At 33.9% G+C, this 17,161-nt stretch overlaps 1 protein-coding gene across 1 annotated transcript in view; it reads right to left on the bottom strand.

Annotated features, from left to right (window-relative positions):
* FBN2 (fibrillin 2) overlaps nucleotides 1-17,161 on the bottom strand; it is a 241,980-nt gene that overhangs the window by 85,607 nt on the left and 139,212 nt on the right. The window contains exons 12-18 of the mRNA XM_016159020.2: nucleotides 14,355-14,474; nucleotides 13,305-13,430; nucleotides 12,332-12,454; nucleotides 10,552-10,674; nucleotides 4,697-4,849; nucleotides 2,817-2,870; nucleotides 1,124-1,249 (exon numbers count right to left, since the gene is read on the bottom strand). Coding sequence (XP_016014506.1) covers nucleotides 1,124-1,249; nucleotides 2,817-2,870; nucleotides 4,697-4,849; nucleotides 10,552-10,674; nucleotides 12,332-12,454; nucleotides 13,305-13,430; nucleotides 14,355-14,474 — 825 coding nt within the window. The remainder of the gene's footprint in view (nucleotides 1-1,123; nucleotides 1,250-2,816; nucleotides 2,871-4,696; nucleotides 4,850-10,551; nucleotides 10,675-12,331; nucleotides 12,455-13,304; nucleotides 13,431-14,354; nucleotides 14,475-17,161) is intronic.

Below are 17,161 nucleotides of genomic sequence, written 5' to 3'. Positions count from 1 at the left end.
AGACGATAAATTTTTGTTGTTTTAGGCAACCCAGGTTTTGGTACTTTGTTACAGCAGCCCTAAGAAACTAAAACTTAAATTTGGCTTCATTTTTATTTTTAAAACCTAGTTTTAATTTTTATCAAAATTATGCATATACCTAATGTAAAGAGTTAAGCAGTGCCATGAACTGTGTTCAGGGTGCGGATGGTCACTGAATCTCCCTGTTTTCAAAAGCGTGTTCACGTACTTAACTGTACTCGGAAGCTATGCTGGAAGCAGCTTTGCTTTTGGTGAATAAAAGTTAGATGGTTCTCATACTTTGTAAATGTTCAATAATCTCTGGCTGGTTCCTTGCTCTGTACGCATCAAAATCTATTATTAATACATGATATTTAACATATTTTTATATATCCATCTGCATATATTTCTTTAACTTAAGATCAAATGAACATATTCAATAATAAAAACCAGCACTACAAGTACAGAAAAATGTATTTCTTTCTAATTATAATCAAGACTTGAATGTGGTATAAATGTGAAAATTGCAGTGATTAGATGTAAAAACTATTAAGTATTACGATGGATTGAATAACATTCATTTTATAAAGACCGACTCAAATGTTCTATGGGAAAATATAGATTCTTCACAAATTCTTGAATATATGAACTACATATTTGAGTGTTTTCAAGCATTCTTTTATAAATTACCCATCTCAATTATCATGTTGAGAAATGCTGGAGCAACTGGTTGTTCTTTCTACGTCAGTTTTGTCACTCTGTAGTACTTTATTTTCTTAACTTACTATTACCCATACTGTCATATTAATTTTTGAAGTCTGTTTCTCAGTGAAAAATTACAGAATTAAGATACACGCAGAAAAATAACAGGCTAATAATTTAGAATGTGCCCATTTGATAAAAGAAAATTTTAAATACTAAGTTGTGCCACTAAGAAGCTTGATACTATGTAACAGAATTTGCCTGATTCTAAAATTCTTGTATCTGTGTACTGAGAAGGAAACAAGAAAAACTGTAAGATCTTTAGTTTTAGTTATCTATTTGTATTTTGATTTCTCCTATAATCCATAGAATTAAATTACGTGGAAGGCTCCCATATATATATGTATAACAAATGACTTACCAATACAGTTTCTTCCAGAGGCATCTGGTTCATAGCCACTGTTGCAATTGCAACGGTAACTACCACGTAAGTTTTCACAAATTCCATTGGCACATATATCGGGATCCAATGCACATTCATTGATATCTGCATCAAATGTTGAGAGTTTAATGCTCACAGACATTTTATTGTTTGTTGATACATGCAGGTCTAATGAAGATCATTCAACATATGAACTGTTTAACTCTGTAAAACCACAATTTACTTACCTTTAAGAAAGGGAAAGGAAACAAAAATAGGGGTAAGAATAAAACTGAGAGATATAGAACACTTCACTGGTAGATCAAATGAAAAATGAAGGTAACTGGCAGATATTCAAAGAATTAAACCACATAATGTGCCTGTATTTTGATAAAATTCATAAAGAAATTTATAGGCTGTTGGCTCAAAATCCAAAGGAAAATTCATCTTGATAGGTATTTTAACCATCAGATTAAAAGGCAAAGATTTACTATGGTGGCCTATATAATTTTATGGTCCTAGAAGGCATGGAATATTTCTGTTATTATCATATTTTATATTCAACTAAGTAATATGATATTTAATAAATGTTTCTCTGTTGATAAGATGAAATTAATGGAGAGGACAGTTTAAATGTGGATGCCTAAGAACACGATTTTTTACAATAAGTCATGACCATAACTCCCTGTCACCCACGTGCAGGGGAACTTGAGGAATGATGTGCTTGTGTAAGCAACCAGTTTCAGTAAGTAGCTGGCTCTGCTTGGGAGGCTGTATTGAGAGGTAATGAAATACAGAATAGGCATAAAATCAAATTTTGGTCACAATGCTCAAATTTTGATGCTAATTATCATTTTCTAGAATTTGGAAGACCTTAAATACTCCAGAAATGTCAGCCTGTCATTTTGTTTTTGGGAGTAACATCTTGTAAAATTTTCTTTACTCGGGGTTCCAATATTCATTGCAAAGATGCAACGTTACTGTCAACTAATCTAAAATTTGTTTAAAGTCTTTTTGAACATGAAAGTAGAATACATATGTAAAATGAAGATTAACAGTACCCTACAGTTTTATTTAAAAAAAAATAAAACCGTATGTATATTAACATAAAAAGTAACTTTAAAATTATGAACACATATGTACTCAATATTTAAGGTTCTATTTTGGAATTTTATTAATCATATTACTAAATTTAAAATAAGAAAATTTCATTTCTACCACTGGATGAAAACAATTTAGTATTCCTAGGCATATTCCTAACAATTTATTTTTAGGACAGTATATCCCAAATTTGATGCTTACCAAATACCTCTCTGAAAGATTTTTTTCAACCACGTCAGCACCATTATTTATTTATTTTTTCTTTAAATTGATTCACTTTTTTTCTAACTAAATATCAACTCTAGTCTCTTCTTTAGCAATGGCATCCATAAAATCATAGGTGTAGTTTATTATTGACATTTTTAACAATGAATATTTAACAGATGCATATTTATCCACCATGGTAAAGGTGCATCTGCATACTACGTCATAATCATCTACCTTATAACCATTGTTCTAAGAGATAGTTTATCTTATTATTTTAAACTGCTATATTTTTATAATATTAAATATAATCATATTCATGTTACAACAGAATTAAAAAGGTATACAATTATATAATTTTGTAAGATGGAGAATAGAATAGAATTACCTCTTCCATCCACCGTGATACCTACTCCACTACTACACAGACCATGGAATTCAGCTGTATGATGAAAACAAATAAAAATTAAAAACTCTAAACTGTATCTGTTTTACACAACCAGTCACTTACACAACTCCAAAACTACCATTAATAAGAACCACATGCATTAATTTTCAAAATTAAAAAGAACATTTTCTAGCACGTAATTACTATAAGAATTCCAAAAATAGTCCTCTGCTCCCTAAATGTTTCAGGTTACCCTTCTACCATCAGCATATGAGAGTATCCATTTTTGTAAATTCTCCCCAACAAAGGGACAAATCATATACTTCACTAATGTAATAAGTAAAGATGACACCTCACTTTAATTTTCTTTTAATTTTAGAAAGATTGGGCATCTTTTCATCTGGTAATCTACTATTTGCATTTCTCCTTTGTAAAATCTTGTTTATGTACAGTGTATTTTTTCTATAAAAATTTCAACTTCCCTTATTAATGTAAATTTGTTACACATTAAGAAAATGGTTTTCCAATTTATATGTGTGTTTTAGTTGTTAATGTCTGCTTTGAAAGTCCTTTACCATTACAAAATAACCAAAATTTTATGTATTCTGTAAGAAAATTATTTTTATAAGGTTTAATGTTTGGAGCTAACTTTATATTTTCTGATATCTATCAATAATATTCATTACTTAGTTCAATTTTTCCTCACAGATGTAAATGCTACCTTTATCCTATTTATTTCTAGATGAACTCTTGTTGTTTTACGAAGGTCTGAACAATCCATTTAGGATTTTTAACGTAATGACAAGCCATTTCTTGCTGGAACGCTTTCCTTCCGCCTTCCATGTGGGAGGGTCTCGTTTTTTTCAAGATCCTTTATTTCTATTCCCATCTGCTTTTAGATTAATTTACTTAGTTCACTGACCTTTTAAATCTAGCCTTGTTATCAATTTTTGTACCTCTTTCATAATATGCATAATTCAATTTAATATATTTTAGGGTAAGATTTCCTTCATTGACTTTTTTTTTTTAAATGTCATATTCACTAATTCTTTTAGATGACCTCTCATCATTTTTCCAAGGTTTCAACAACCCATTTAGAATTTTTAATGGAATGACATTAGCCATTTCTTTTGCTGGAATGCTTTCCTTCCATCTTCCACATGGGAAGTTGTTATTTATTTCAAGACCAAACTAAACACGCCCCTCTCTGTGAAGTCCTTCCCAGATTCCCAAGGCAACTATTTTCTCCTGTATGCTCTTCCAGTTCGTTGTTTATGTGCCTATAAAGGGGCTAATCATACTAAATTGTAATGTTCACCTATTTATATTCTCAACTATACCCAACTTTACGGAAAAAGAGATTTTGTTTATAAAATCCGTATTATACCTACATACACTCAATACAAGTTTATATATTCAATACAGGTCTAGTAAAAGTATGAATAAACAGGGTTAACCTTATCAACCTAGAGTCTGAATTACCAATAGACTGTGGCCTAAGACCATTCTGTTAAGATAAAAATAAATAAAATCAGGTTCTCGTGAATTTATTATAATCTTGAAAGCTATAAATAAATTTTATGCTATTCGTCTTCACAATAACGTCATAGATCAAGAACACTGAAATTAATATATTCATGTAAGAAAACTGATCATAATTGGATCAGAAAATAAGTTTTTCTATTTGCCATTTATTCTCTTTGTCTAGAGATCATAGGTAAATACAAACCAAATCTCATATGTCTCACACACCAATACAGGTTTGGATTTCTTTTGTTTAATTAAAAATAATGACAAAACACTTCAGAGCCATTGTAACAAATATCTAATGTTACATTTCTAGATTCTCTATCAGGTGTGAAACTGGCCAATGTGACTACCTGAATTTTTAGCAGGACATGGCTGGCAGGGCTCTCCAAAACCATAGTCTGGGTTGGCACAGCAGCATTCGGACTTGGTCACTGCACCCGGGAAAGGACGGACACACACTCCCTTCTTGATTCCACCATAGCATGTGCTGCGCATGTGAGTATCTAAAGGACGCAGAAGAAAATTTTGAAGTTGTGACGGAGACAGAGATCAAAACTGAAGGCTTCTTTCAACCTAAGATTGGAAACTTCTAGAGGCCATCTGCTTCTTTTCTATTTCTTTGTATCTTTAGCATCTAACAGTGTTAGAAAACCAACAAATGTTTGCTGAGTGAGGGGAAGGCTGAATCCATATTAACAACTCATCTTCTTTTTCTCTAAGTTTTATGTCCTAAAAAACAGCCATTATCCCACTTACCCTCACAGGCCTTTTGTTGAACCAGGTATACTCCCCACCGTTATAAACAACGCTTTGAGCTCTAATCACTAGCTATGCTCTACTCAAAATGTCACTTATTATCATTTCCATTTTAGAATTTCTCATGAACAATGAATTGCAGTGAAGTTAAACTGCCCTGAGATGACACAAAAATCTTTTGCAACCTCCGTTTACTGCTGTGACTATGTTTTAATCTCAGACTCTCAACAAATCCAGTTTTTACAAATAATAGCTATCACTATGTGTCTTTGGCATCATGCTAATTTTGTTTTACAGACATCATCTCATTGAACATTTAGGTCAACTCCATAGGACAGTGATCATTATTCACACATCACAGATGAGGAAGATGGGGTTCAGAAGGATTACATAACTACTCCAAATCCTAGACAATCCACTGCCTGAGCTGGCTCAGATCTGTGTGACTGCCAAAGCCCTTCCTCTTTCTACTACATTATGTTACATCTCAAAGAAGAATATCCTGCTCAGTTTTCTCACTCTAAATTCTCGTAAAATATGCTACAACTTTATGAGACAGTAAATGATGAACTATAAAAAAATCTCAGATCATCATAAAGCCCAGAGCAGTACAGCTTGTAAGCAGTACAATGACATGGTAATTCCATCAGAGTTAACCATTGTTATAAATATCTATAATTAATCACAATCTGTTGGAAATAATTTTATCTGCTTGTTATGCAAAGTGAGTCACCCGATGACTTCTCATGATCAGGCAGTGCTTCTCAGTAAAACTATGAGATTTATGGCTGCATTAAAACAATGAGATGTGTGTACGCCCAAACGGAACAAGGCCATGAGATTTACCACACCAACCCCATGGAGAAGATGTGTTGCCCCTTTCTGCTCCTGCTATGGCTGAGTTTGACAGTTAGCTCTTAATTATGTGCAATATAGGACTTGACACAAAGACAAATTTGCACAAACACAACACAGTTCGTGATTTTCGACATGACTTTTGTGAGTTCTTCAGATGTTACTCATTATGTCAGAAGGCATCACAGAATGGTCAAAGTTATTTCTACTTTCAAGCCAATAACATAAGCCACACAAGACTTTAGAAGCAAGTCTACAAAAAGCCTATGGTACTCACTTGAGCGTCACAGGTCGCATACTGATTTGTGTTATAGGTTAACACCACCAAAAGGTCCATGACTTATGTATGGGTTTTAGGGACATGAGTTGTTCTGAACTCTGATCCCTGCAGGATGACCTTACTTAAACTACTTACCATTTTTCACGACTATGAAATAAGAAGGGTTTATATGATAAGTGAGAATATGTTTGTTAAGCATTAAGCACAGTGCTTAGGATACAAGGGAAATGCTCAAAAAAATGGTGGCAACCATATTTCTCTCTTCTTTCTTTAATGAGAATAATCGATCCTTTCCCCAGACTTAGTTGCTCTTCAAATGTAACCAAGCCACTGTTTACAGGTGGACAGGATAAGAGGTGCCATTACCAGTAGCACACCTGGAGCATGACCCCATGAATGCTTTGGCAGGGTACTGGACCTACAGTACCCTGTATCAATATCAAGAATATAAATAGTTTAAGAGAGTGATAATAAAGAGAAATTTTTTGAAAAGGACTTTTTATTTTTTAAGTAAGAGCTAGGTTATGAGATGGAGGTGCTTCTCTCCTCACCTCTGAAGCCTTTGAAGAGCTTTGCACCCACTTCTGCCTGAGACACTTATCAGGCAAAGGTGAGTGGCTGCTATTCCCATGACAGGAGCAAAGGTGGGAGGTGAGATCCACCTCTAAACACGCAGCAAAAAATGGGCACGTCCTATGCATTAGACACGGGCCAAATTAAGAGAGGGTCCTAAAACGACCATGTGGAGGGACGATGAGACACTGTTAGGACAGCCTATCTGAGGTGGACCGTTCAAAGATCAAATGTTGGGTGAGGAACGGCCACCAGGAGAAAAATACAGTGTCTGCATCTCAGAAAGGGCAACAGAATGCTTCTGCGAGACCCACGAAGTCACCCGCAAGGAAAAACTTGGCTTTAAATGGCTGCGAAGCCCAGAAATCTTGACGCCATTCTAGGTCGGTATCAGTGCTTCTGCCTTCTCCTCTCTCCTGCACACTGACCCCAGTGGGGTCAGAAAACTTCTTGATCGTGAAGGCCTGAGCTTGGGAGGAAAGTTGTAAGTTAAAATCAAGTTGGGAATATTAATTATTATATGGTATTAGACATTCTAATTTCTAAATCAGATTATTTTCATTATATAAAGTTGTCATATAATTCTTTGGTTACCTAAAAGTAGTAAAGTTATGGGGTGACCTGAGTTTTCTTCCTTACTTATTGGATCAACTGCGCCCATTAAACAACTTAAAAGATAAATTTTAAAAAGGTGGGGAAGACTAAAATAGAGTTTCCTTTTGTTAATACCCTGCTTGTGAGTCATACTTCTTCAATATACTAGTTACAATAGTAGTTTAAATATCTGGAAGTAAACACCCATATCTCAGTATCTAGGGAAACAAAAACAAACAAATAATAGAAAAAGAAATCTAATGTTCAAGTGTTAACTCTAATAATAATTCATCATACTGATTTGTTTCTACTACAACCATCAGTGGATCTCAAAAGCATCACCAAAGGCAGAAGACATGAAGAAAACACACCTAGCATGATATGGGAACAATAACATATATATATATATATATATATATATATATATATATTTTTTTTTTTTTGCATAGAACAAATGGTGTTTGTATTAAAAAAGTTTAAGTGCCCACAATCAGAAAACACTGGAGAGGACTTTCCAAAAAATTTGATGCCTTTTCTGTATATGAAGAAGAGAATGAATTTTTATGTCTGAATATTGCATTCCTAACAACTACCCATATGTTGGTTACTTAAAATAAAACTAATTTTTCCTTCAAATCTGGTTTTGTACATATTTCAACAGAATCATTTAGGTAAAGGAAAAATGCAACTAAGTGTATTAAGGCAACTAAAGATATTTTAGCCCTCTAAGCAGGAAGGAGCTACATTCTTCTAGTTGCTATATTTGAAATATCCTGAACAAAGTGCTGACAATCGTGTAAGCTGAAATAAATCCTAGATTGGATAGAATGGATGAACTTAAGTGGACAGATTATTTCCATCTGCTGTGCTTCTCTTTTTTTCCTGCTTCAAGATCCAAATGTTTTGATTCCCACAGGTAAGAGTAAAGTATTATCAACTATACCTTAGAAGGAATTTCATTTCTTTCAAATATACATTTAAACCAATGAGTATGTTGGCTTTTTAGTGAATAACTTGAAAAATAGAGGGTACGCAATGGCCAATGCACCCCAAAGATCTCATGAATGTACCTCAGAGATAAAAACGACATTAAATGTATTTTTAAAACTTAACTCACTCTGCTATTGTTATCGTTAGAACACAGTGGTTGGGTTCAGAAATGCCAATGACATTTTTGTTTTGCCTGTTTCTTTAAAGCAGGTGACTAGTAACTCTGGTTCATTTTCATGGAATCCATTTGACAAAAGTATCCAAAGGGAATTTTGAATGGCTTAGAATAAAATACAATTTTCTCTCATGCTCTTCTCTTGTTTCTATAGTTAGCCATACAGAGATCGAGAATAACTACATGAAAACTTTTCTAGTTTTTGATATAAGTCCAAGTTCCAATATATAAGTTAAATTTAAGTTTTAAATTTTGTTTGGGTAAAAACAAGAGTATGCTTAAATATATAACCGTAATTCCTGTTTGCTGTCTTATTTGTTATTAATTACAAAATCTAAATCCACTGTATTGTGAAACTTAGTCATTTAACATTATCGAGAATGCTAGTTTAAGGACATTTTTTTTTTCTTCTCCAACATTTTTTACTTGTTTCTCCTCAGAGCCTTCTGAAGGGAAATAGCTGGGCTCTCTGTCCATTTTTTAAGAACTGCTTTATTGAGATATGATTCACATACCATAGAAATCACTATTTAAAAGTGTACAATTCTCCTAGTCAAGAAAAGCAAAAGTTCATCATCACCAAACCAGTTTTACAAGAAATGTTAAAGGGACTGCTTTAAGAAGGAGAACAAAAAGATAAAAAATATGAATAATAAAATGGTGGTAACTACATATTTATCAATAATTACTTTAAAGGTAAATGGATTAAATGCTTCAATCAAAAGATATAGGGTGGTTGAGTGGATAAGAAAACAAAATCTTTACATACTGCCTATGAAAGACTCACTTCAGATCAAAAGGGACACTGCGACTGAAAGTAAAGGGACAGAAAAAAATATCTCATGAAAATGGAAACAAACCAACAAAAATCTGGGGTAGCAATACTTACACCAGACACAATAAACTTTAAAACGAAGGCTATATACAAAGAAGGAACAAGTAATTCCACTTCTGGGTATTTATCCAAATAAATACAGTAATTTATAAAGATATATGCACCCCTATGTTTATTGCAGCATTATTTACGATAGCCAAGGTATGGAAGCAACCTATATGCCCATCGACAGACAACTGGATAAAGAAGATGTGGTAATATATACAATGAAATTATTACTTGGCCATAACAAAGAATGAACTCTCACCATCTGCAACAACATGGATGGACCTAGAGAGTATTAAGCTGAGAGAAGTAAGTTGGACAGACAAAGACAAATACCATATGATTTCACTCATATGTGGAATCTAAAAAATAAAATAAATGAACAAACAGAACAGAAACAAACTCATAGATACGGAGAACATTTTGATGGTTGCCAGATGGGAGCAGGCTGGGAGTGGGGATGGTGAAAAAAGGGAAGGGATTAAGAAGTACAAATTGGTAGTTACAAAATAGTCATGAGGCTGTAACATACAGCAGAGGGAATAGAGTCAATAATATTGTAATAGCTATGTATGGTGTCAGATGGGTACTAAATTTATCAGGGTGATCACTTTGTAAATTATATAAATAACCACTATATTGCACACATGAACCTAATATAATATTGTATGTCAACTTTAATTGAAAAAGTTATTTAAAAATAAAAATAAAAGTGTACAATTCAACAGTTCTTAGGTATTCACAGATATTTATGAACATCATGACAGTTGATTTTAGAACATTTCATTGTCTAAAAAATAACCTTTATCTATTACCCCCTTCTCCTGCCATCCCTATTCTTTCTGCTCTAAGCAACCACTAATCTGCTCGGTCTCTGTAGATGTGCCTATTATGGACATCTCTCATGAACGGAATCACATACTATACAGTCTTTTGTAACTGGCTTCTATCACTCAGCCTAATGTTTTCAAGGTTCACCTTTGCTTTTATCAACACTTCATTCCTTTCTATTGCTGAATATTATTCCATTGTATGGATCTATCTCTGTCCCCTTTTCAAAAATCATTTGGACACTGGGGCCATTATAGAATGTTTCACTTACCGACACACACACGTCCATCCACGCCCACAGCCAGGCCTGGGGGACAGTCACAGCGGAAGGAACCTTCGTTGTTGATACAATGCCCATTCATGCAGATTCCTGGGGTCTGGCACTCATCAACATCTGTCCAGAGGGTAACACAAGCCAGGTCCAAACTGGGTAAATTTAACTTTATTTTTACCTATTGCCACTAGTCTAGGCTTTCATCCTTCTGTTTTCAATTTAATAATTTATGGAAGATACATAGATATGAAAACAAATCTTATCTCTAAATGAAACTCTCTGAAACTCATTTTCAGAAAGACTAAGTGAAGGTTACCTTACTTTACACATTAGGAAAAAGAGAGCCTTACAAATTCATTTTTCATTATTTGGCAACTCTGTTTAATTTTAAGTACTATTTTATCCAAATTGGGTAAGTGAAACAAATTCTTAAAAGTAAGGTGAACTTTGTAATTGCCTTTTATTTGCACACACAATTCTAACTATGATAGATGTTGTTTTGATATTAATTTGATTAGTTCATAATAATAAAATAGTTCAGGGTTATCTCTTCTAATTTTCAATCTACTTCAATTTATTAAAGGCAACACATAAATGGCTTCCCCAAATGATGAAACAGCCTTCAAAACACAAGGTTTCCAAATCACAAACATTTCAAGACTTATGGATTACATCTGTAATAAAAAAATTAATAAAAAAATAATTTTAAGAAAGCAGAAACTGATGAGATCTAAGTCATCTTTCTATGTGTTTTTAAGTTTTTAAAGAAATGCTGAAATAAGTTATGTACTGTAATGTAATGCTCCACACTGGAACATAACACTAATCTCATATCCTGTTACATCCAAGTCAGCTAACCTTGAGATGACAGTCTAGTCATGAGTTCAATCAGCAAAGCTACAATAGTTCTATTTAATCCTGAACTCCCTTCTTGAATGGTCAAGAAGTAATTTTTTTTATTATTCAGAGACACGAGAATCAGTATTGCTTTTCTCTCTCTAATGTCCTTGGAATTTCACTGAAATTATGGGGATTAGTTATAAACTCATTTGGTATCCAGATATATTTGCGCAATTGAAGGCAGAAAGCATTCACAGAGTTAATTTTGTCTAAAAAAAGAACACCGGGGTGGGGGGACTTGTTTTGACTAGGAACTGCAAAATTTGTTCCATCCTATGAAATCCAATTGTGGGTATACACATAAGATAGCCTTATTTATTTCTAAGAGGCATAACTTTTGCTTACTAAAGTTGTAACTAGAGCTCGGCTTTCAAATGGCTCTATGAATAAAACAATTGATAGGAATATTTAAATTATTTCTTCGATAAATCAGTGGAAGATTTTTAGATAATGATACAGTTACAAATGATCTGTAGATTAGCTTTATGGAAAAGATGTAATACCATACCAGCAAGGAACAATGGTGGAAAATCTAGTTCTGAGAACACATAAAAATGAAAATCTTTCAATTTTTTTCTCTCCTCCTCTCGAGGGGTAGAGAAAAAATATTACTACATTGTCTCTTTCAGACTTGCTAGAACAAATCTGTCATCCCCTTAATTTTTCCTATATATTATTTTTGTAAAGATATTACTGTTCCCTAGACCACAATGTGTGTTTTTCTAGGAAGCTTTAGACACCTGCCTTACTGAATTAGTAAGAGACGTGAATAATATGAAATTCACATGAAGAAACTGAAGTAATTCTTGCATGATTCATTCAAACAAAAGAGATGGTTTCAATCACAGTTACTTTCCTATCTCAAAGCCACACATACCAGTACAGTAACGCCCATTTGGAGCCAAGACAAATCCTGGTTTGCAGATGCACTTGAAGCTGCCATCTTCATTAATGCACATCCCATTCAAACACATGTTGGTAGTTGTACATTCATCATGATCTGCGGGAGGAGAGAGAGGGACTTAGACCACTGGTCTTGGGGGAACTAGTTTCCTCTCCTTCCACAAACAATCACCAAATTCCAGTACATAAATGAGCCATGTGCTCATAGGTTATTTCCCCTACCCCCTAATATGAACACCAACTGAGCGAGAGCAAATAGTGTGGAGAATGTGAAGGGCCTTTAATATAAGGGACATAAAGGGAAAGAGCTAAGTAAATTTGTGCTTTAGTGGCTATTAAAACCATGTGAACAGCATTTTATTTTGATTACCAAAAAAGATAATATGATTTCAGGGGAATGTCTCTTTTGTAAGGGAGATTAAAGCAATGACCAACTTCACTGCAAGTAAAATGATGTGGACTTTCACTGGTGAGTAGAGTATGTGTTGCTCTGTGGCATGATGGTAACTGCCGCATGGCTAGACGTCACCGGAAACACAAATTTCAAGATGTGATTATCACACACGCCAGACATTTTTATGTTCCCTCAGACTGGGAGTGGAAGAAACCTTTTCCACCTTGTCAGTGTTGTAACACCAATGTGTGAAATACAGTAAATATTACACTTATTACAAAGAATAATGGCTGCTGACAATTAACCACATATCACACAGGAAATTTCCAGAAGCGGTAAAGTATTTGTTGTTATAACATTTTCAAAAATATTTGTCCTTTCACTTTAATAGTCTTACATATTGCTATTTTATTAAATGTATTGCTATTTTTTCCTAAATCACCTGAAGAACTCTCACATGTGTGTTTGTAAGCTTTCATGGAAACTGTATATATGGTTCTAAATAAAAATGTATATCCTTTAAAAATCTTTTGCAAGCAGGCAATTTCCATACCAACACAGTTTTTTCCATCTGTAGTTAATTCAAAGCCGGCATTGCAAATGCACTGGAAACTTCCATCTGTGTTCACACATCGACCGTTTTTACAAAGAACCCCATTCTGGATGCACTCATCGATATCTGCAAAAATGAAGAACAGCCAAGCATTATTCCTTTACAACAATTATAGACAAAAAGAATAAGATAATAAATTTAATTTTAAATATCTAATTTATTTTTACATGTAATGTATAAGATCATGTTGCTTCTTTAGCCAAATTTCCATCTCTCACCAGTTTTTTTCCCCTTGGATAGGCAGGCGTAAGCAATTTTACAGTCCTGACTTATAAGAGCTGAAGAGGGAAAGAGAAAAATGAAATGGGGTGTGCAGTGAACCTCACAGAGGGCAGGTAGTGCAACTGGAATTACGGGTGCAGCTGTTTTTGACACAGTGGTAGAAGACCTTAAAAGAGCAAAGAGTAAGAATATAGTAACTACGGAATATCTGGATTAAGAGCAACATGATGAAAACTACTAGAGTAAGGTGGTTCAAGCAGCTACCCATGGATGAACAGGAAATGAAAAAGAAGACAGCAGAGAGTCATCTGCTAAAGGAATTCTGAGATGAATCAGCAGTGAGGTAGAGAGTATGGACGATGGTGGTGGGTGTAGCAATAAAAAAAAACAAGATTAGAAATAAGTTGATGATGGCCTGTGTGTGAGGGTCAAAGAAAACAGTAGATTTACTAAATAGTAACCTCCATTAATATTTAAAGAGCAGTAATGCTACTAATATTAGTTGAAGAAAGGAAGTTGTGATCTTCGGAAGGAAGATAAACTGAATTTTTGTGAAGCCAGATACCACGTTGCCTGGGTTACATATGCAAATAATGTTTATGTATAAAGGAAGCAGTTCTGAGGGCAGTATAAAATAAATCTGTAATAACATAACAGCACTTATTTCATTCTATGTCTTTTTTTAATAAATCTACTTCTAACCTCAACGGCCCGGTTGCTCGCTGTATTTCATGGAACATTTTTGTATGTGAAAGCAAACTGCCTTACCGATGCATGCCTGCTTCGTAGGAGTCCTCTGGAATCCAGCATGACATTTACAATAATAGGATCCAGGTGTGTTAACACAATCTCCATTAGTGCAGGGATTTGATGTGCATTCATCAACATCTGTGAGCCGCAAAAGAAACCATTATAGACTTCATTCCATTTCTAGAAATGTTTGTTTAAAGTACATTTAGGCCTCCCAAATTTGAGAGGCCAGTCAGTGGTAATAGTCTAAATAGCAGAGTCTTTATAAATGAATGAACATTCCTTTCTTCCAGTTTGGAGATTTACAAAAATATTGCCTATTGGATAGTACAAGGAAATTTGCTTTAATGAAGAAATAATGATTTTTCAATTTGAATAAGGCACAACAATTAAAAGCATGGGCGCTATAAAGACACAGCCATGAGTTCCAACAGGCTATAACACTTATTATCTTTAGTAGTCTGAGCGAGTGAATAGCCTAAGGTTTAGTACAGTGTTAGAAGACAAATTAAAGATTTCTGCAACTATATATTTATATTATATGTTGCCACTTCTATTAGTTTAAATGAAATAGATTAATGAAATTTCATTGTTACTATTTTTTTTGCTAACTCAACTATATATGTAACTACATACACACTGAGGCTTGGGTAATATTTTAAAGTAACAGACGTAGGGTAAGGTAGAAAATGGAAATTAATTAAAACAAATCCTATTATTTCTAGTAGCTTTTTTAGATTTCTTTAGGATCTTGAAATTGGCACAGCAATCTTTTGCATTAAAACAAGCTTTATGCAAATACTAGTTCTGATCCTAAATGTGAGAGATGTCACTGCTTTTCAATCAAGTCCTTCTAAGGCTTGATTAAATGCAAACCCATCACAGAGTTCAGGAACTGCACAACCAAATGGCAGACTGAACAGTCTGGCCTAGGAAACACCCAGAGAAATCATGTATGCCAGTGTTAGAAAAAGTTTAATTCATCTTCTTTCAGCAATGCCCACTAAATATTATTTTGAATGCTGGCAAATTAAAAACCTGGCTGGCTGATGAGAGCATAATGATTTGCTATTTTATATACATGTAGAAGTCACTAGCATACACAATTTCGGCTAAATTGGAGAGCACAACAATAAAATCAATTCACGGGTTTACCGTTTTAATAAACAAATTACTCTTTTCACAGATGTTCTTAAAACAGGAACTGTTCTCTATCAAACTCACTAACCTCAATTATATAAGCACTCAGACTGAATGCAATTAAGCTCTCTCTGGTAAAGGAGGAGAAAAAAATCTCATAGCAAATAAAAACAGAATAAGATTAAATGCTTTTTCAATTAATCCAAAAACACCTTCAGCCGCCCATTCAGACTCACTTACATTTAAATTTTGGTTGATAACATCAATCCTACTGAGCCAAAGGAATGTAGCAAAATGAGAAAAGAGAGAATTTAGAGCATTAGCAAGCATATAAAATATAATTAAGGGACTTTCCAATACAAAATATCACCTTTAGTTTGCAGTGCTGAAGACCCCTTAGATTCTATGTGTACGTAATTTTCAAATGTAACAATTAAAAACCTGTTCTAGATGCATCTTTATAGAAGCCTCATTGTAAAGCTCTGTTTTCGTGAAGAACATGAGATCATGCACCCCCCTTCAGGTAAACTTTCTAGGAAGCTGGCACTTTTCAGGACCTTTTCCTTTTCCTCCCCCTTGTTCCGAAGGCCCTTAGTTACTATGACAGCTCTGCCAGTTACTTTGCCATTAAGGCCTCAATTCATTTGTTTCCTTAACCCCTTAGGGCTAAGGGATTGGTGCACAGAGAACATACAGTGGTCCACTTACTTATTTCTCCTTTGGAAGAGAAAACTATCACCACAAAACTATTAGTAACTTTACAATCCATGACTTTAAAACATCGTTTGTTTTCTAGGATATTGTAAGATTTTAAGTTTTAGACTAATCACAAGTGATCATTGCCATGTTCTGAAATGTATACCTCATGCCTCTATTTTGAGTCTCAGCATCTAGTACTTCCAATTGTTCATCTTTGCTTTGCCTCGTGTAGAGGAACAGAAATACTTAAATATTACAGTCTATACACTCTGATTTCTTTCCTATGTTTTCTTCCTATTTCTTCCTATGATTCCTTCCTATATTTTCTTTCTGAGCAATTTTAAGCACAATTCACAGAATTTTAAACACCTAAAACAAATGAGGTAATTGAGAAAGGCGCTGATTATCAAAATGCTTAAATTCTCAGGTACTATTGGGGTAGGAAATATTTACCTTTGCAGAGTACTTTATATTCCAACAATTTCAATTTGCAAGGACTCTAAAATTACTTGTGGCTCAACAGAAACAGAAATTATTTCTCAAAAATAGAATAATTTGAATGGAGTTAAAAACCACTGCTAACAGTAGTTCGACATACAGACTGTAAGAGTCAAAGAAATTCATTTTAGTGTAGAATTCTCAAAAAAAGTGAAAAATGTGATGAGTAAACACAACCATTTTCAGGTCTCAGGAGTGACTCATAATAGCAAAATGGACTCAATTTCTATTTTCCTTGTCTTTGATCCTTTAATACGATTATTGCCTTTCAAGTTTGTTATTATTCAAAACACAGGTACAATTAAAATAGTTACCACTTTATCTTGGACTTATATTCTTTTAATTTTTTCTGATACCCCAACTTGTTTATAAAGTCAAACTCAAACTGACTAGAAGTTGACTCTAGAAAAAAGAGGATGAAAAATAATAAAAACTTACTTTCTGAAAATATGCCCCAATACTGATCTTTGTCCCTACAAATTACAATG

This window comes from Rousettus aegyptiacus, unplaced genomic scaffold (genome assembly GCF_014176215.1).
Source record: "Rousettus aegyptiacus isolate mRouAeg1 unplaced genomic scaffold, mRouAeg1.p scaffold_m13_p_8, whole genome shotgun sequence".
In the NCBI taxonomy this organism is placed as follows: Eukaryota; Metazoa; Chordata; class Mammalia; order Chiroptera; family Pteropodidae; genus Rousettus; species Rousettus aegyptiacus.
This window is presented reverse-complemented; position numbering and strand designations above follow the sequence as displayed.